Source organism: Ambystoma mexicanum, chromosome 12 (genome assembly GCF_040938575.1).
Source record: "Ambystoma mexicanum isolate Mex_15411 chromosome 12, UKY_AmexF1_1, whole genome shotgun sequence".
NCBI classification, from domain to species: domain Eukaryota; kingdom Metazoa; phylum Chordata; class Amphibia; order Caudata; family Ambystomatidae; genus Ambystoma; species Ambystoma mexicanum.
In genome coordinates this window covers 1,173,457,545-1,173,477,863 of record NC_090936.1, presented here as the reverse complement: position 1 = coordinate 1,173,477,863, position 20,319 = coordinate 1,173,457,545, and the positions used below count along the sequence as shown (strand labels likewise).

The 20,319-nt window shown below is 48.0% G+C and overlaps 1 protein-coding gene across 3 annotated transcripts in view; it reads right to left on the bottom strand.

Annotated features, from left to right (window-relative positions):
- VEZT (vezatin, adherens junctions transmembrane protein) overlaps positions 1–20,319 on the bottom strand; it is a 373,255-nt gene that overhangs the window by 202,861 nt on the left and 150,075 nt on the right. For all 3 annotated transcript variants that reach the window (XM_069629813.1, XM_069629814.1, XM_069629815.1), the window contains exons 3-5: positions 19,654–19,743; positions 12,561–12,739; positions 5,303–5,584 (exon numbers count right to left, since the gene is read on the bottom strand). In XM_069629813.1, the coding sequence (XP_069485914.1) occupies positions 5,303–5,584; positions 12,561–12,739; positions 19,654–19,743 (551 nt within the window). The remainder of the gene's footprint in view (positions 1–5,302; positions 5,585–12,560; positions 12,740–19,653; positions 19,744–20,319) is intronic.

The window sequence follows — 20,319 nt, the reverse complement described above, 5'->3', positions numbered from 1 at the left end:
TCCACTCTCCGCCCTTTACAATTAATCCAGAACAGTACTGCAAGACTTGTCCTTGGCCTCAAGCCTTGGGATCGTATCTCTCGAGCTCTGAAATCCCTTCATTGGCTCCCAGTGGATGCAAGGATTAAATATAATACCCTCTCTATTGTCCACAAGGCTTTCTGGGGCCTGGGTCCAAAATACCTCCAACTATCCCTCCGTAAATACCTCCCCTCTCGAGCCCTTCGTTCCTCTACTTCTAACTCCCTCAGGGTCAGCCGTTTTTCAAAAAAACGAGCTGGGGGTAGATCTCTGTCTTCGGCTGGGTCCTCCCTTTGGAACAGCCTCCCAACCACCTTGAAACTTGAGGAGAACCATCTCTGGTTCTGGAATCTCCTCAAGACCTTCCTCTTCGCCTCTGCCCCTCTTCTCCCCTGCTGATCTGTTTTCTCTCTCACTGTGCACCTGGCCACCCTCTGTCCTTCGGGCCCAGGTACCTGCTCACCCTGCCTTCTGCACTGCCTCTGGGCCACCCCTGCACTGGGGTCTGTATCTGTACCCATACAGTCCGCCTCCCACTCTTCTTCTGCACTTATCAGATATACCCTATCTGACTAATCTAGCACTTGCCACTTGCTGGCTGCACTTCCACTGTTCATTGCCTTTATTTATTTATTTTACCTATTATGTATTTTGTTATCTTCTCTGTTCAGCACTTTCCATTTCTCCACCCCTTCCATGCACTTTCCCTTTTCGATGCACGTGCGCGTTCTCAATGTCACTGGGCCTAGTAAGATGGTTGTTTTTGTTTCTCCCTTGTTCCCCTCCCTTTGCCTGGTCGTGGTCTGAAACACTTGTGTACGAGCGCGATACAAATAAAATATATCATATAAATGGGAGGTATACGGGCTCCTTCAAAGTGGAGTCAGGGGTAAGCCAGGGGTGTGTCCTGGGCCCCCTGCTCTTCTGCTTGTATATTGTTTGCTTAATCACCTATTGAGCTCCTCACCTGATGTTCCGAAGAGGGGTGGTCAGCGCTTACCTGTTTTGGTGTATGCAGACGACACTGATGGCCTTACAGAGACTTACTCTAGACTGTGCTTGCATCATGGACAGTTTGGACTTGGTGATTAATAGTGATGGTATGCTGTAGAGGGAGAGGTATGGTGAAGTTTAAGGCAATGTATTTGTTGCCAGTTCTTCACTGGCTCAGGCTATGGGCCAATGAAAAAGCAGTTCTTACTAATGAGCCAATTACTTTCATGACTGCCAATGTTATTGGTGGAAAGGTTCCATGGATGAGTTACATCAAGAAAACAATTTGGAAATGAATATCATACATTTGTACCCACCTCCTAATGTTATATCGCGAGGGGAGATAAGAGTGTTGACTAGCCGTTTCCATGATCATGCAGGCCTAATGAGAGAGATAGTTTGGAGCTTGTGAAACCTAAGAATAGAAGGCTGATGACCATCAAGTCTCCTGGCATACAGAAATATTTATTATGGGCTGAGTGACCAGCGGACCGAGTCATTTTAACAAGGGCAAGGTATGACTGCGTTTCGTTAAGGGCGGTGGTGGCTTCTTGGTCAGAGCAGATGGTAATCCGTCTTGCTCTCTTTGTGATGCCCCATTTGAGGATCTCACTCAATTTTTATTTTTTTGCCCATCATAGGAGTGTGTGAGAGGCTCTCTGTTACGTCCATTGGTAAGTGAATTGGGTTTTGTGCAATATCGAGCCACACTGATTTTTCTATTATGGGCTGATTGCCCACATGTTGGATGGACTCTCTTATTGTACCTTAAAATAGCACTTTATATTTGAAAGCGTTTGCTCGGGAATATGTTACGAAATGTGGTTTCGATATGGCTGTTTTGTATGATATGATAGTGATGTGATCTTGTTTTTAAAACAGGCGTTTATTTGGCATGTAAACTGTTATGTTTTTTGTATTTGTATTGTTTTTATGGAAAGCTTTGTACATCTCCAAAATAAACATTACGATGATGTTTTATTGTCAATATTAAACCTCCCTACTACTGTTGCATAAAAATTCTAGACCAGAGGGTTTTCGGACCCCTCCCCTCACCACCCCTCCAACTCACTTCACTGACCCACAAACCCCCACCCCTCTAACTTTTATTTTTTCACTTTTTGTCCTAATCCCAGAAATGCCAAAATGCGGTTGCCCACACACAAGAAGTCTATATTTGTGCAAGTGTGGGTTGACATTTTATTTATTTTTATTTTTTTGGTTTGTGAATGCCCGCGATCAGATGATTACGATACAGATTCAGGAGGAGGGGGGAACACTGATTCTAATATACACTCACAAGCTTACCAATAATATGGACTTGAAAGGCATCAGACAATACCACGTGCCCAAATATATGTGCGGTATTATTAACCCTTTGAATGGTCAACGGGTGTTCTAACTGGACGAACCAGAGTAGCGCGCAGATTGGTTTGTAGTGCTCGCTTCATTGCAATACACCGGCAGTGCAGAACGTACCAACAGCCAATTCCCTGGGAAGACCCGAGCAGATGTATGTACTAACAACTTCTATACACTATCAGGACCGACTTGGTTCTATTAGGTCTATAGATCCCACCCACGGGTAGCACCTGGCTTTATGGGCTCGACCTTCAGTGCCTACAATCTCCGGCACAGACTCAGTATATTAGGCTCAAATAAAATCACATTAATACCATGTCACTAATAATACGTTACTGGGGGCGACTTTCGATGGCTTCAGTACCTTAATGTCACCAATGTTCCACATTTGTAGCTGTATCTGACTTCTTTGAGGAAACGTTTTACTTTTGTAAAAAGAAATACTGGTATGTCATCAGCAGTGCCGTCCAAACCTATTTCTGTCAAACACACACACACACACACACACACGCACACGCACACGCACGCGCACGCGCACGCGCACACGCACACACACGCACACGCACACTCATTCTAATCTTCTGAGGGCCACACAAAGGATTCACAGTTGTAGAGATGACTTTTCTTACTTCTGAGGACTGAAAGAGAAAAGCAAGGACTTCTTTAGTATTCTGGTGACGATCTAATTGACAACCTGCTAGCAAGAGCTCAAGGAGGTCCCCACTAAGTAAGAGAATGACGGGGTGTGTGCTGGACTGCATTGCAGTCTTGTCTACTTTTCGCTACATGGGTTATGCGAATATACGTGGACTCTTATATCACAAAGATATACACCCAAATGTAGCTGCTGAACAACAAGATTTTTCCTCCGAGTGTTAAAGCCCAGGCACCAAGAATATTGAATTGCCAATAAAGAGTGTACATAAACAGACACATGTACATGCATAAATAAATACGATTTACATGAACAAATCTACACACTGTGATGAATCTAGCGATGTCATCACTGCCCCCCCGGGGAAAGTCTCTCCTCATGTGGCCAAGGCAAGGCAGAAGCCATGATCATGACCTTGGGGGTGGCCATCTGAAGGAGGACCACATCATTAGGGGAGACGACACTCATGGGAGTGAAGTGGACTTGCTAGGTAGAACATGCTATCCCATTTCCCCTTAGAGCCTGACAACATCCCTGTAACTCCCCAATCCTCCATGGCATATTGTAATGTTAGACAAGAACATCCAGTCATGATTAATAGCAATGTTCTGTCATTTCCTTATTTGGAAATATCCGACAATACTGAAACGAGGACGACTACAGCGATGAAGATTGTGGAGGCTGAGAAGCAAGAAACACGCTCTAGTTGTTGGGAGAATTCAAGAGGCGCCGGGACATTCAAAAGAACCAAGCGTCGGCAAAGATGGAGTCTCACTACTTCCGACGCGAGTCAGGAAACCCGATGGAGGCAAGCTGCTGCGTGGAACGAGGAACCTCTTCGAGGCGCCATCAGAAAAAGCTCTGAAGTGGGAGGTCCGCCGTGTGAGTGCTGTGAGCAAACGAAGCTGCCGAGTGAAGTCTGAGGCATCAAAGGAATCGGAGAGCCGACGACATGCCTGTCAGACAAGGAAGCAAGCTGCTGGGCGAACTGAGGACCGCAACGGATGCCGAAGCTGCTGAGTAAAGCCGGTGAGCCCATAGAGGGAAGTTGGGATGCCAGGGTGCTTCGTGGCATGTATCACGTACCATTAGAACAGAATTGTATGAACTTGGTGAGAGAGATGTAAGAACTTGATGAGCCCAAACAGGGGAGCTGGGATGCCGAGACATTTGTTGAGTAAATCAGAGGCAGATGAGAATGGGTCGATGACCCAATGTATAAAAGAAGCAAATATCAAATCTTGGAACTGTTTAACATTGAGAAAGAAGGAAGATTGTTTATTGACAGAAAGCCTTGGCAGGAGAGTACACCGGGCAAAAGAATTGCAAGTCTGGAACCAGCACCCAAATACATGTAAGCAATTCAAGAAAACGCTGGCAGGAGAGCATACCCAGCATAAAGATTGCGAGTCTGGGACCGGCACCCAAATACATATAAGCAAGTCAAGAAAGCCCTGGCAGGAGAATATACCACGCAGAAGGATTGCAAGTCTGGGACTCACACCCAATTGTGTTGATCCAAATCACTGAAAGCATAATAGGAGAGTGTACCAGACTGACAGAGGAGGGTCTGGGACTCGCTCTCGCACCTGTTGAACTTTCTGGACAGTGTGTGGAATCCAGGGGAAGGGAGTCAATCCCACTGGAACTGGAAAAGGGAAATATTGTGACCAGGAAATAATTTCCTCTGGTGCTGTCAAGTGGCTAAGAGAAGTGGAGCTGCTTCTTGACCTTGTGGAAATCTGGGAAATTTCATGGGAAGAGTCATACCCCTTAGGATTGTGAGCTGTGAGAAAGCATACATATTGGCTGCAGATTTGGATGAAAGTGGTTCTTTTATCTCAATGAGATTTCAGAAGGCATTTAAAGATGGTACTGCCAGGGCAGGACACTTCCTTGCCCTTTTTGAAACTGGAATGTTAAATAGTGTCGCTCTTGCAGGTAATTTCCTTTAAAAATAGGAGTTGTAGCTCACCGGCGCAAAGGGAAAGAAAGCAATGCTTTCCTGCAGGCATGTCCAACTCCATTCCTTGAAGAGTGGATTAATCCACTGTTTTCAGGATCTCCAAACAAGATAAAGGCATAAAGTAAATTAACATGGGAATACATGAATTGGCATCAGTGGTTATCCTGAAAACAGCGCATGTCTGTGGCCATCGAGGATCACCCACCAGGACACAAGTCACATGCTGCAGAAAAACAGAAGAAACCCCATTACACTCATCTGTACGTGTACAACGTGCCGGATGACCTATCAGAAAACATACTTACAGGGTAAATCCGCGGGAAATAACTTCAGTCTCCTGAATAAGCCGCAGGGCCTTCCTGACGAGATTGGTGAATGCCCGGCTATCGGCCACCGTGTTCTCCAGCTGCGTGTGGTACTTTCTCAGGCTCATCTGCAGCTTGGCCATGCGCCACTTGCTGACCGCTCGCAGGAACACAAAGGCAGCAAATGCCAAGAGGCCGGGTCCCCACGTCAACCAGGAGGAGACATCCCAAGACTTGAGCGCGAACAGGCTGCTGGCAAAAGCGAACAACACAGACAAGTCCCTGGGAAGAGAAAGAGAGTGGATGCAAATTAGCAGACAAAGAATTTGGAGAGGTGAAATAGCTTTAGGAAGTTGCAGCGAATCAGAACAGTGATTTTATTTTACACATTCTGGAAACATCGGTGTACCAGTGGGACTCTTTTGGGGAATAGTGTACCAGTGGAACCCTTGGTACTGTGGTTGAATGGTGTACCAGTGGTAACCTTGGGATTCGTAGAATCAGTTGTGTTCCAGTGGGACTCTTGGGATTCGAAAGATCAATGGTGTGCCAGAGGAACTCTTGGGATTCGAAGGATCAATGGTGTACCAGAGGGACTCTTTGGGTGAATGGCGGACCATTGGAAAGCTGCAAATGCATCTTGTAAGGAGAGGATGTGATGGCTGATGTCAGGAAGATATGACTGTTGCCCAACCAGGAACTTTTTTTTACTGGTTATAGGAATGCAGAGTTGATTGTGCAGCTCTGGGCTGGGGGCGTTTGCGTGAAAAGGTGGGGGTTGATGTAGAAGAATCAGCCGTCTACACAGATTGTGCTGCCACAATGGGGATAATCAGCGAATGTAGTTTCAAACGAGTACAGTGGCCCAGTGCGGCAGTACGTGTGGATTTTGTTTTCCAGGTATGCTGGAGCCTGCTGTTGATGCTTTGGACATTTGTACTGACCAACCTAACCAGCTTGTGAAGTTCTTGTTGGCATCCCACATTACACCAACATTTCTCACTTTGATCTGAATGGTTATCCCTGCTCTCAAAAATGATAGGGCTGGGAAGAGGTAGGGTTTTACCAATAGGTCTATTTCAATGAGAGCCGGCAAGCGGGCCCACCTTGGCTAAGAGTAGGCCAACAGAGATCCATCTCATCAAAGAACTAATCAAAAGTGCCACCTCGAATCAGGTTCAAACAGTAGGCCTTCCTCAAGTGGTGGCTAAACAATAAGCCAAGTGAGGGGCAAACAACGGGCCCACATCAGGCAAGTCTTGCACAATAGAACCTCCTCGGTGGAGTTTCAAAAATGGGTCCACTTCAGTTGAGGGTCGAACAATAGGCCCACTTCAGGGTAAAAAGACAGGCTTTGTGTGAGGATCAAAGAATAAGGTCCAACTCAGGTGGTGGTGGGGCAAAGAGCCCAATTCAGGGGCGGGTCGAGCAAATGGCCCGCCAAAGATTAGGTCTGAACTATAGGAATCAACAGTAAACTCCTATAAGTGAAGCACTTCAAAAATGGGTTGAACAGAATGCTGTAATTTTGAACAACGCTTGCTTCCTTGGTGTGTCCATATAAATGAGTCAAATGTAGTTAGGAATCCCTCCTTTTACACACATTAATTCACAAGCTCATCACTATTTTGGCCAAGATTTCACCAAGCTAGGGAAATAAGAACGGAACTACTTGTGCAGAGATTGCAACAATATTTGGGGCCAGAAAACACTTTCTGCTGAATGGGCGCCATACAAATGTTCAACACATAGAAAATGCAGCCTAAGTGCCTTTGAGATTTGTTCGGAGATCTGCAAATCGATTTTCATTTGAAACACCACAACAAAAAGCCCATTCATTGACCAATGCTCAGCACTGAGCAAGCGAAATACAGCAATAGTATGTGGAACCCTTAGTATGTTGATCTGAGATCAGTGAATTTTATAATACCTGACTTGCCGAAATCTGAAGGATTCATTCGGACTGTGGGCAAAATATGGAAGAATGTCTAACAAAGGTGGCTCAAAATGACCCGAACACACTGCCCAGCCCTACAGATAAGAGGTGTATTGGCCACTTTTACTCCCTAAAAATAGGCAAATATTCCCAAAAAATTAATATGGGAAGTAAAAAACTCCCACTTCCAATCTTATTTGGAGCACTGCATTAGCCTGTCACTTCAGGTCGGGCCATTCCTTTATACACCCAAATAATGTTCTGCTGTTGTAGAGCTTTCACTGTGAGGCAACAGACATGTTTCTGCAGAACAAACAATTAGTGGCATTCATCAGGACACAGTGTTGGAAACATCCCTGCTACATCAATAGTAAGTTTCCACGCTCAATTCAACTTGCAGAATGGTGGGGCAAGAAGGAGCATAAGAAATGCAGTGACTTTTCTGTGAGCACCTAGAAACTTTGGGAGTCCACTCCACAAAAAATGCACAGGGCGCGCTTGTGTCCGGGAAGGCGCGAGTTTCCGGGAGAGAACAGCAAAAATCTGATTGCTCCAGGTAGGTGATATTCCAACAAAGCGATCAGGGACAACAGAACATTTTTTTAAGTTAAGTAAAAGTGGCTTTCGGAAATAAGATCATAGCTATAAGCGTACATGACATCTTTTCCTTTAGAATTTAATGAAAATAATCAGAAGGTGGTAAAATCTTTGGTTTTAGAGTGGTACAGCAATGACAGAGCATGAGGGACGGGACTCTGCTCTTAAAAGACTATCGAGGCACAGAAGCCATCATTGAGAGCAGAAAAGTGAAAAGGTTTAAGACTTATGTTGACAACACTCTCCCATCCTATGAAGCATGATGTGTCAACTAGCAGGCAGTAGAGGGGGAATCAGACGGCCAGGCGGTCCTCAAATCCAAGCTAGACTGGCTCTGATTAAGCAGAATCTGCCTACTAGTACCTAGCTCTTGCAGGGGGCAGAGGCCCCAACCTGCCTGTTTGAACATTCACACACCTCCAAACAAAGATCTGTAGTTGACTCACGTCAGGCGTTAGGTATTTAATCCAGATGTGATTTCCTTTTTTGTATTCTGGCACGTACACGTACAGCCCTTACTTCCACTATCAGAGGTGCAGGACTGCAAATACCAGAATGCACCAGCATAGCTGCGGGACTGCAAGTACCATAGAGTAAAGAACCAACCTGGGTTTGTAGGAAACAGCCAGAGAGGAGGCTAGGGCGAAGGTGAACTGGATAGTGGAATGGGTTATCAAGGGTTCCAAGGACAGTCTCATCGTTTCCGCCATTCCATTCCATCCCTCTAAAGCAGCATGCATGCATGCATGCGGCACACAGGCGTACCAAATCTCATATGTATCTTTTGCCCAAATGCTGATTACTTTGGCAAGTATCTGCCAGGAGTTGCATCTGAATAGTTGTTTGCCTAACAAAGCTTTCCAAATTTGAAAATCATACATTATAAAAATCAATAAAAGCACCTTTTCTGCTTGTTTGTTTCAATGCTTCTCCCATTCCTCTTATTTTTTTCTCAGCACAATTCGTGCATTTAAAACATTGAAACCAGAAAAAAAGTCATAAATGACCAACACTTGAAGCCCAAGTTAAAGAGTGCCAATGTATGTACTAAGTTTTTTTTTCAGAATCCATCCTCTTTAAATATGTGGCTTCGGTTCAGTAATCTTAAAAAAACTAAAATCGCACAACTACTTTTTTCCTCCCTTCCGCTCACAGTACTTCAACACGCCATATATTCCCAGGGGTGGACTGGCCTATAGGGGACTCTGGAGATTTTCCGCTAGGCCTCTGCCCCCTGGGCAGCGGTGGACTGGCCTATAGGGAACTCTGGAGATTTCCTGGTAGGCCTCTGAACTCTGGACAGGGGTGGAATGGCCTATAGAGAACGCTGGAGATTTCATTAGTAGGCCTTTGCACCCAGGGCAGTGCTGGACTGGACTATAGGGAACGCTGGAGATTTCCTGGTAGGCTTCTGCACCCTCGGCAGGGCTGGACTGGCCTATAGGGAACGCTGGAGATTTCACTAGTAGGCCTCTGCACCCTTGGCAGGGCTGGACTGGCCTATAGGGAACGCTGGAGACTTCACTATAGGCCTCTGCAACCTGGGCAGGGCTGGACTGGCCTATAAGGAACGCTGGAGACTTCACTATGGGCCTCTGCACCCTGGGCAGGGCTGGACTGGACTATAGGGAACGCTGGAGATTTCCTGGTAGGCTTCTGCACCCTCGGCAGGGCTGGACTGGCCTATAGAGAACGCTGGAGATTTCATTAGTAGGCCTTTGCACCCAGGGCAGTGCTGGACAGTACTATAGGGAACGCTGGAGATTTCCTGGTAGGCTTCTGCACCCTCGGCAGGGCTGGACTGGCCTATAGGGAACGCTGGAGATTTCACTAGTAGGCCTCTGCACCCTCGGCAGGGCTGGACTGGCCTATAGGGAACGCTGGAGATTTCACTTGTAGGCCTCTGCACCCTTGGCAGGGCTGGACTGGCCTATAGGGAACGCTGGAGACTTCACTATAGGCCTCTGCACCCTGGGCAGGGCTGGACTGGCCTATAGGGAACGCTGGAGATTTTCCAGGAGACCTCTGCACCCTGGGCCTCTTGTGTGGTGATCCGTTTTATTTCCAAATGCTCTCATAGGAAAGTGGTTGGGCTTGCAGAAAAAGTGTGATATGGGGCCACTTTGAACATTATTTCCAGGGCCTGTTTTGGTTCCCAGTCCACCTCTGGCTTCCATCTGTAATAAAGCTCGTCGTTGCTCTGGTGCTAGGTGCTAGGGGGTCCTGCAATAAATAATAAAAATAAAACGAGAAATGGTTCAAAGCTGAAGATCTAAAATGTTGACATGTGTTGGCAAAATACTTATTAAAAGGCCAGATTTCGGTACACCTCCAGTCGGTGCGAAAGAACACATCAATGGTAAATAGATATCGGCATGTGGATGACTGGCAGATATTAGGAAAGCCCCCCATACAGCAGGAATGTCATGACACTGATTTTTCAGGGTCTCCAATCATAACATTGCAAACAAAACCGAGTGGGAAATTTTAGAGCAGACAAAAACACTGAAAAACAGTGCAAAAGTTAATTAAATAAATAAAGGGTAGTGGGGTAAGGGCTTAAAATTGGTCGGGATGGGGTTGAGGTGGCGTTAAAAGGTTAAAAAAAAAAACATGTGGGTTAGTAGGGAAACCCCCAAACTGAAAAAAATACAAATTGGCGGTGTTTCCTTGATGAAATGTACCACTCGACTTGTTTTGGGTCGGATCACATGCAGCCCTTTTTCAGCGGTGTGGCGGTGTGATAGCCGGCTGGCGTGGTGGCGGTATACCAGGGCCAGCACAGTATTCAGAATTCCCCTTGCAGGAGAAGGTGGTTTGCAAAACCAGCTCTACAGCGTCAAAGGTTCCGCATGGATACACAGATCACCTAGTTCATGTTAGCTTTTATACAATCTAGGTTTCATTTATTTGACTTTATATTCGATACGGCCTGACGCACACCAACATATGTGGTTTGTATATTGGGGGGTCCCAGATTTATAAAAACGAGTATTTGCTGAATGCTATTATGTTGCACTGGGGTCCTCCTCGGGGACCAGTCCATGTTTAGGGCTGCACCATTTACATACATGTTAATAACAAGTGTTTACCCATTACAAAGGTCAACGTGCCAATTGGGGTGCCTATTTACCAGCAATGCTATCACCCCAATAGAACATCATTGATGTAGCCCCCTCAGCCCCCCCAACGCTTGTCCTGCAGCTTTGTAGCACTAGATATTCCTATTGGCCAATTCAATGCTAACTTTGTGTGGGGGACAGTTCAGCAAGCTAAGACCAGGGAGCAAAGGCTTTGCTTAAAACAATGCCGTCATCTTGGGCATAATCTGGGGCGGGCATACGGGATCCTTGGCTATATGCCCTCCAGGTGGCATCTTTCTGCAGGAAAGGGGCAGAAGGCGGCACAGCAGTGACTCCTTCACCGATTGCTTTCCTCGTGGGCATAAGAGCTCCGAATTTACCGCTGCTTGTCCAAGATCACAAGGCGCTACTTGCTGCAGTTAATACACTCACCCAGCCCCGCCCCATCAAATCACACCTCTGTAAAATTCAACACCAAGCAATATATTTGGTCATACTTTTGTTGTAACTAAGTTGAGGCATGTCTTGGCAGTTTCCTAGAACCTGCATTAATTACTCCACGTCACACTGCGTTTTTAGTTAACCACTACCATGTCCCATGTCAAACTTATGCCAAGCAGTTTCAGATTTCCAAAATCAAAACTAAGTTTTACGGTTTTGTAAATGCTAATTGTTGCTTTAACACAAGAAATCCCAATTTTATTCTGCTCAAGTTCCCCACCCCTTGCCGCTAGCTTTTTGCCAAAACTCAAAGCCCGCTTCAGAAGACTGACTTGCACGGAATTGGAAGGATGGCATCAGCCCTGAGAGGTGGACCAGTCAGAATTCGGTGCTGTAAAAATAAAAGAAAAAAACAGATGCCTGGTTTCCGAAGTTGCCCGGCAATGCTAATACACTGCGCCTAAAATTAAAATAATTTACAGAATCCGGTTTCAATAAATAAAAAATGTGTTCAGAGGAATACAGAAACAGTGAAACATGGACTGCCGGGGTTCAAATATTTCTAAAGAATTGTGTTGGTGAATGACATTAAATGTTCAGATTGCTTGTTGGATAATCCGGAAAGCCCAAATACAAATCCTGCCACCCTATGCTTGCTTTTGTATTTTAAATCATTGTAATTACCAACTGTAAATCAAGACATTATAATCATCACCGTTTAGAGATGGGCCAGCAATGTTTGCTTTTCCAGTGGACGTAGGACATGTTTTGTTAACCTTCCATAGCGCATTAGCATACCACTTAGCACAGGGGTCGTAAGCAACCTGTGGCTCTCCAGATGTTTTGGACTACGACTCCCATGACCCCTCTCCATTAACTATGCTGGCCGGGGCCGATGGGAGCTGTAGTCCAAAACGGCTAGAGAGCCGGCGGTTTGGACTACGACTCCCATGAGCCCTCTTCATTAACTATGCTGGAAGGGCCCATGGGAGTTGTAGTCCAAGACGGATGGAGAGCCAATCATTGCAGACCCCTGACTTAGCACGACTGAGATGACGTTGTCGCTTACAAATGTCTACCTTCGATAGGAAAAAGAGACAGCAGGTGGCACACCGGTATGGAGCAAATTACAGTTATTGTGAGACCACAACAGTCCTATCCCAGAGGCACCAGCAGGGAAAGGTTGCTCGCTGGAAGTTACCAAACATTGGGAGTTGCTAGGGAGCGCAGCGTCGGAAGGTGGCGCCGGGCCTCCGGCGGCTCGGGCTGCCCCGCAGACAGGACGCCGGGGTCGAGCAGCTCGAGGAGCTCCACGTCCTCCTGCAGCAGCACTTCCTGTCGCAGGATGGTGCAGAGAGAGTCCAGGCGAAATCCCACATCCTACACGGGGAGGAAGAAAGGAGGAAAGGTTAGAGGCACCCCAGGGAAGCATGGGCACACCATTCTGCCCCCCCCCCCTCGTTTGGCAGGGCCCCTTTCTTTAGATGGCATTGCCACCACAACATGTTCGGCAAAGTTACTCCACTGGGGGAAAGTTAAAAACTAAAACACAGCTGGCCATCACCCACCCCTTGCTCCAAAGACTAGCGAATATTGGAGGCATGGCTGCCAACAGTGACTATGGCATAACTTGACACACAGTGGGGCCTGCCAGGTGATTCCCTCTGCTTCCCTACAAGCGCCTCAAAACCTAACCAGGCCTCTGCGTTTAATACTTCACCCAAACACAGGTGGCCCTGATCCAAGCAGGGGTGCACTGGGAACCAACAAAAGCCCCGTTAGTCATGTTCAAAGTGGCCCATATTACACATTTTCAGCAGACCCAGCCCTTTTCCTATGGGAACATTGGAAAGCACTGCACAAAAGAGGCCCAGGGTGCAGACTGCAGAAGCCTACGGGGAAATCTCCAGAGTACCCTATAGGCCAGTCGAGCCCTGCCCCGGGTGCATAGGCCTACGGGGAAATCTCCAGAGTTCCCTATAGGCCAGTGCAGCCCTGCCTCGGGTGCAGAGACCTATCGGGAAATCTCCAGAGTTCCCTATAGGCCAGTGCAGCCCTGCCCCGGGTGCAGAGGCCTATCGGGAAATCTCCAGAGTTCCCTATAGGCCAGTCCAGCCCTGCCCCGGGTGCAGAGGCCTACTGGGAAATCTCCAGAGTTCCCTATAGGCCAGTCCAGCCCTGCCCCGGGTGCAGGGGCCTACTGGGAAATCTCCAGAGTTCCCTATAGGCCAGTCCAGCCCCGCCCCGGGTGTAGAGGCCTATCGGGAAATCTCCAGAGTTCCCTATAGGCCAGTCGAACCCTGGATCCAAGCCTACACTTTGGACAATGAGTACCGAGAAGGAGGCAGCAGCCAACCAGGAGGCTAGGACTGTGGACATCACACCCCATGATAAGTCTACGTACCATTCCTGCCTACCGTGCCACTTCTGGGGGCATCATGTTTTTTTTGTCTGCCTCCGCCGTTGCTCTGGGTTTACCTTCACCTCGTCACTGGCCCCTTCCCATTTATTTTGCCCCCCACCCGCCCTCACCCCGTCTGCCACAGTCCCCATGGCTCTTGTCCTTTCCCTGTGTCTGATGCCAGCTTCGCTGCCACATTACCCACGGGCGACAGGCAGTTACCACAAGCTACATCCGGCTCCAGAAGCTTGTATTGCTTAATTCAAAGATTGCTTTTGCCCTCAGCATCTTTATAAATGTAATGATTATGAGCTTTGGGATAGAACTGGCGAATAAAATCAACAAATTCTGCGAAGACCCACCAAGGCCAAGACCATCACACCGGAGCGGTTCAGGAAGAAGACATTCGGGGGTATAGCCTGGATGCATTAAACCAAAGCCCCAAGAGCCATCTCTTCAAGAGGCTCTGCGACCCCCGATGCCTTCCAGTCCCCCTCTAGAGCTGGCACGGACACTCTCAAGCAGGTGCTTGCAGACGCTCCTGCTACTGCCGTCTTAGCCTGGCAGAGCCATACTGAACGCTGCTGCCAAAAACAGCCCGCTTCTGACCTGTACATAACTTCAATAAAAATATGTATTTAACAAGCCACAGACTTGCACATTACTTCATTTTAGGGCAGAGGTCTGCAACCTTTGGCTCTGCAGATGTTGTTGACTACGACGCATATCATCCCTAACCAGCATAGTCAGCAGACGGATATCATGGAAATTGTAGTCCGAAACACCCAGGGAGCCACAGGTTTCAGACCCCTGTTTTAGGGGTCATTTAGTGCCCCTGAATGTGGAGGGTAGGAGCAGTGTTCACGTGTTCCATCAATATGCCACTTAGCGGCATGGCACAGGCTACATCCTCTATGGACAGAGATACCAGACAGACAGGTACTGAAGAGCAAGACCATTGATAGCCTTGTTGATTAGAAGAAGGGACTTGAAAAGGGAGTGATGTGTATTGAGAGCCAACCAGGATGTGTCAGTGGGTAGGTTGTATATAGTTCAATTAGTGAAATTGAGGACTTTGCCTAGATGGAGGACGGAGTAGAGAGGAAGGCCACGGAGTAGGCACAAGCAGTAGTCACATTTCTAGAGCACAGAGTTTTCGTAGAGTGGCTAGTGGAAAATGGGAGACATCTTCACCATGTTGAGAGAAGGTTAACGTGAGCAGCAGAGGCAGTGATGAACTGTTGCAGTTGGCGGTCTCCATGAAAGAGGACCCCATGGTTGTGAGCCTTGGGTGAGGGAGCAAGAAGTTCAGGCGGGAAGGGGATAAGAGAGGGGAGGGTAGAGATGGCATTGGAAGCATACAGAAACATGACTTCCATTTTTGTAGAGGTCAACGTGAGGCAGTGGAGAGCCATTGAAAGATTGCAGTGAAATAGTTGGTCACCAGTTCTGAGATGGCCAGGGGCAAAAGGAGGAAAGGAGAAAAATATTAGAGTCTTGTCAGCAGGAAGGTGACGGTGAATATTAGAGTCTTGTCAGCAGAAAGTGACGGTGAAAGCCAAAGGATGAGAAAAGTCTTCCTAGAGCAGAGGTATGAAGGGTAAAGAGCAGAGGTCCAAGGACGGATCTTTCAGCGACGCCCACAGGGGGAGTGGCCTACCATATAGAAGACAACACAGGCAAGAGAAAACCAAGCTCAGGAGAGTGAGGCGGAGAGAGGAGTGGTTGACAGTGCCAAAAATGACAAAGGCCTAAAAGGATGAGTATAAAAGAGTTTGGAGTGGTGAGCATCAGAGAGACAGTTGGAGACATGCATGCGTGCAGTCTCGGTAGAGTGTTTATTACGGCAGTCAGATTGAAGTGGATCTCCAAGGCCAATATGCTCAAGGTACTTAGTAATCTGGCTGAAGACGACCCACACAAGGACCTTTGAATAATGGTGAAGGAGGGAAACTGAGATAGTATGACAGGATATTTGGGTCAGAAAAGGGTTTCTTCAAAAGGCGTAGGGCAGTTGCAGATTTGAAGGAGGCAGGGAAGAGTCCAGCAGAGAGAGAGAATAAAGAGCCCAGAGAGATGAGAACAGGTATTGGACCGTTTTAGGAGCAAACAGATCAACAAGTGAGCAAGAAGGGTTGTCGCCGACAGGCTCTGTCTCACAGCGTCCCAGAAGAGGGGAACATGCCGGCGCAGAGAGAAGGTAAGTGTGTGTTTGTTTATGCGAGGAGTGGGAGGGTGCACAATTTTTGGGCTGGGGAAAGGAGGGGTGGTGTTAGCGAAAGGATGTTTTGGGTGTAGGTAGTGAGAAGGTGGGGATGGGAGTGGTCACCCACAAAATAGCCATTAGCCCGCCTGTTGAATTCAGTACGAAATCGGCCTAAAAAAGCAGTCCTTTTTGGATGCAACCTTCAACAGGCAGGTTTTAGACAGTGAACCTTGCTTTAGAAAGCTTACCCGAAGACAAACATGGTGGGCCAGCCATTTAAAGGCACGGTTCACGGTGGGAACAGGAAAAGAAATCAAACACACCTGACCGCATGACACTCCTGTGCCGATCCCTGAATGAGAACAATTAGCGTCTCTCTACGGTTTACACTCCTAGCAGCAAGGTGCCCTTGTGGTGGACGTGCGCTCAACAAGTGTTTTTAACATAACATAACATAACAATGATCAGATCTGGGTGCATCGTATTGGGAAGAGACGACCAATGGGGTAGGAATACAGATGTATAAAAGAGGGAGCAACTGGAGTAGTCATGTGGGAGATTTTAGTAGCACAGTGATGTGTAGCAGAATAGCAGAGGGAGCAGGGGTGTAAGGAGGAGGTGGCGAAGCAGGATAGTTTCGAGGATTTGAAGGTGCCAGAGGAGATGGAGCAGCAGGAGAGGTTGGCGGAGGTGAAGGTGCAGGAAGAGGGTGTCATGAAACAGGATAGGTTGGAGGATGTGAAAGTGCAAGAGGTAGCAAAGAAGGAGAGATTGGAGGACATAAAGGTGCAGGAGGAGGTGGGGAAGCAGGGGAGGTTTGAGATGATAAAGGTGCAGGAGAAGCGGGTATAGCGAAGAGCTGAGTAGGAGGTGGGGAAGCAGAGGAGGTTTGAGATGATAAAGGTGCAGGAGAAGCGGGTATAGCGAAGAGCTGAGTAGGAGGTGGGGAAGCAGAGGAGGTTGGAGATGATAAAGGTGCAGGAGAAGCGGGTATAGCTAAGAGCCGAGGAGGAGGTGGGGAAGCAGGGGAGGTTGGAGATGATAAAGGTGCAGGAGAAGCGGGTATAGCTAAGAGCCGAGGAGGAGGTGGGGAAGCAGGAGAGGTTGGAGATGAAAAAGGTGCAGGAGAAGCGGGTATAGCTAAGAGCCGAGGAGGTTGGAGATGATAAAGGAGCAGGAGAAGTGGGTATAGCTAAGAGTCGAGGAGGAGGTGGGGAAGCAGCGGAGGTTGGAGATGATAAAGGTGCAGGAGAAGCGGGTATAGCTAAGAGCTGAGGAGGAGGTGGGGAAGCAGGGGAGGTTGGAGATGATAAGGGAGTAGGAGAAGCAGGTATAGCGAAGATCTGAGGAGGAGGTGGGGAAGCAGGGGAGGTTGGAGATGATAAAGGTGCAGGAGAAGCGGGTATAGCACAGAGCTGAGGAGGAGGTGGGGAAGCAGGGGAGGTTGGAGATGATAAAGGTGCATGAGAAGCGGGTATAGCGAAGATCTGAGGAGGAGGTGGGGAAGCAGGGGAGGTTGGAAATTATAAAGGTGCAGGAGAAGCGGGTATAGCACAGAGCTGAGGAGGAGGTGGGGAAGGAGGAGAGGTTGGAGATGATAAAGGTGCAGGAGAAGTGGGTATAGCCAAGAGCTGAGGAGGAGGTGGGGAAGCAGGGGAGGTTGGAAATGATAAAGGTGCAGGAGAAGCGGGTATAGCACAGAGCTGAGGAGGAGGTGGGGAAGGAGGGGAGGTTGGAGATGATAAAGGTGCAGGAGAAGTGGGTATAGCTAAGAGCTGAGGAGGAGGTGGGGAAGCAGCGGAGGTTGGAGATGATAAAGGTGCAGGAGAAGTGGGTATAGCTAAGAGCTGAGGAGGAGGTGGGGAAGCAGCGGAGGTTGGAGATGATAAAGGTGCAGGAGAAATGGGTATAGCTAAGAGCCGAGGAGGAGGTGGGGAAGCAGCGGAGGTTGGAGATGATAAAGGTGCAGGAGAAGTGGGTATAGCTAAGAGCTGAGGAGGAGGTGGGGGAAGCAGGGAGGTTGGAGATGAAAAAGGTGTAGGAGAAAGGGGTATAGCTAAGAGCTGAGGAGGAGGTGGGGGAAGCAGGGGAGGTTGGAGATGAAAAAGGTGCAGGAGAAAGGGGAGAAGCAGGTATAGCGAAGAGCTGAGGAGGAGGTGGGGAAGGTCCAAGGAGAGGAATGAAGGTGGAAAGAGAGAGGCTTACATTTTCCTTGGAAGCATAGGGAAAGCGCCAGGGAGGGTGCACGTTCATGCAAGCCTAAATAGTGTCTTAGGATGGGGAGGAGGAATAAGGATGTGACCGAGTGTCGAGGAGGACAGCCTGAAGATGGTGTGCGCCAAACGCCAGGCTAGGTGCTAGCTAGGCCCTCAGCCTGCAGCCAGCATCGTGCCAGTGAAGATAACAGGTAGATTATGTGGCTATCAGGCTCAGGATCCTAAAACAGGGAGGGGAACCCATGCTAGGAAAGGCACCTAAAAACCTCCAGTCCTACCTCACCTTTATCAGACGCCGCAGAGTCTGTAACTGCAATGTGAGTGGCTCAAACACCTCCGTGAAGCTGCCATCAGTAGCCTATGAGAGAGGCCCCTCACCCACCTGGCTTGAGTCATCGCAGAGGCCCATTTCCAAAGGCTGTGTCTGATGCAGGGATAGACCCGAAGCGATTGTTCAAAGATACTTTTTTGGGGGCAAAGAAGACTTGCTTTGCCATTCGGAGTCTGTTTTGAGTTGCACAATCCCTAAGAAACCCTTTCAACCAACAAAGCTTTTGAGCTTTAGCCATCAGTAAGCCAATACATTTGGAGTGCCCACCCTTTGGTGTCTGGAGAGCTGGCAGAGGGAGAAGACTTTGTTGGTGCAGTTTGGCGCGGCACGGTGGACTGCGTTATGGGCCAGGCACAAGGTCATAAAGTCAATGCTGCTTGACTGGCAGCCAGTTCAACCAATCAGCACCTGTGAGATGTGTTCAGCGGTCTTCACGCCACATATGACACCTCCTTTGAAGGTCTTAGTCCACCGTATTTGATGACCCATATGAAGCAGGTGGTGGGGTCTGGTCCCCAGAGTTACCCCCGGACACATTCTAAAGCCCCAGCAGTGGACATTATCACACATATCACCCTTCTGCAAAAGAAGAACTGACGGCAGTCCATTGTGGGTGTTCATTGCAGAGCTAATAAGACCCCCGCTCCTACAGAGAAAACCCAGGGTACTCCAAAAACGACTCAGGGACTGTTTCTACTATAATACAACGTCCAACATAAAACAAGACATTTGGAGCCGGGGCCTGGCCGCTCTATATTTCCGAGACATGCTGATTAGGGCGACCAGAGGGTACCATGTCGCCAGGACACCCGCCACATGTAGTCCTGCCCTGTTAACTGTCGAACAAAGGCATTCTGGGAGTTGAAGTCTTGATTACCTTTAATTGAACACATTGGACCTAGCCAAAACCAAAGATTTGTAAAAGGAAAGCCCAGAGCAAGGAGTGGTGTTCTGGTGATATAGTCACCACAGTCCCGGAGGCGTGTGTGCACTATAGAAGAAGAACACTCCACATTATCTTAAAGTGTCGTCACTCAGGATTCAGGGCTATCCCTGCAAAGTGCCTATGTCCCATAATCCACTGCATGCAGTTAACACAGAACCCAGAGAGAAGGCACTAATCGTGGCTTGCAACCTTACCAATTTGTGGAGCGTCTCATCTTTCTGCCGGTCCAATGAGAACGGAGTCCAGCTCCTGATGGTGTCAACTAGGCTCGAAAGGATGTGTAGCTGCGGAAAGGGGAAAGGATAAAAGTAGTCAGCATGAAACAGAATGGTGCTTTATGGTGTAATCTACCTCTAAAAAAATCAGTTCCTTGAAATAAAATAGCGCTCTTGGCAATAAGCCGGCACCATCACACATGACAGCGAGTGGCGGAAGGAACAACGCAAGGAGACGCTACTTCCATCCTGGTTTTGTAAATTGGACAGTTAGGCATGGTCTAAATTTTCCACTTTCATTGGCAGAAAGATGGTCATTAACTAGCAGTGAGAATGATGGATGATCTAAAATCAGGAGCCTCAACATATGGTATAGGCCGATATGACTGACCAAAAGTTCTAAAAATGCTACCACCAAAGGTTCGAACACCAAAATTTCGAATCTTTGGTGGTAGCATTGTAAACAAAAAAAAAAAAACAGGTGCTGCGGGGGTGTCTGGCGCATCACCCCGCTCACTACACTTCATGGTATAGTGAGCGGGGGCTGCGGGGGGACACCCCTGCAGCCTTCTGTTTAAAAAAAAAAGAAAAAGAAAAGGACCCTCAGGCACCCGTTCCCGAAAGTGAGGGGGGAACTGGCGCTGC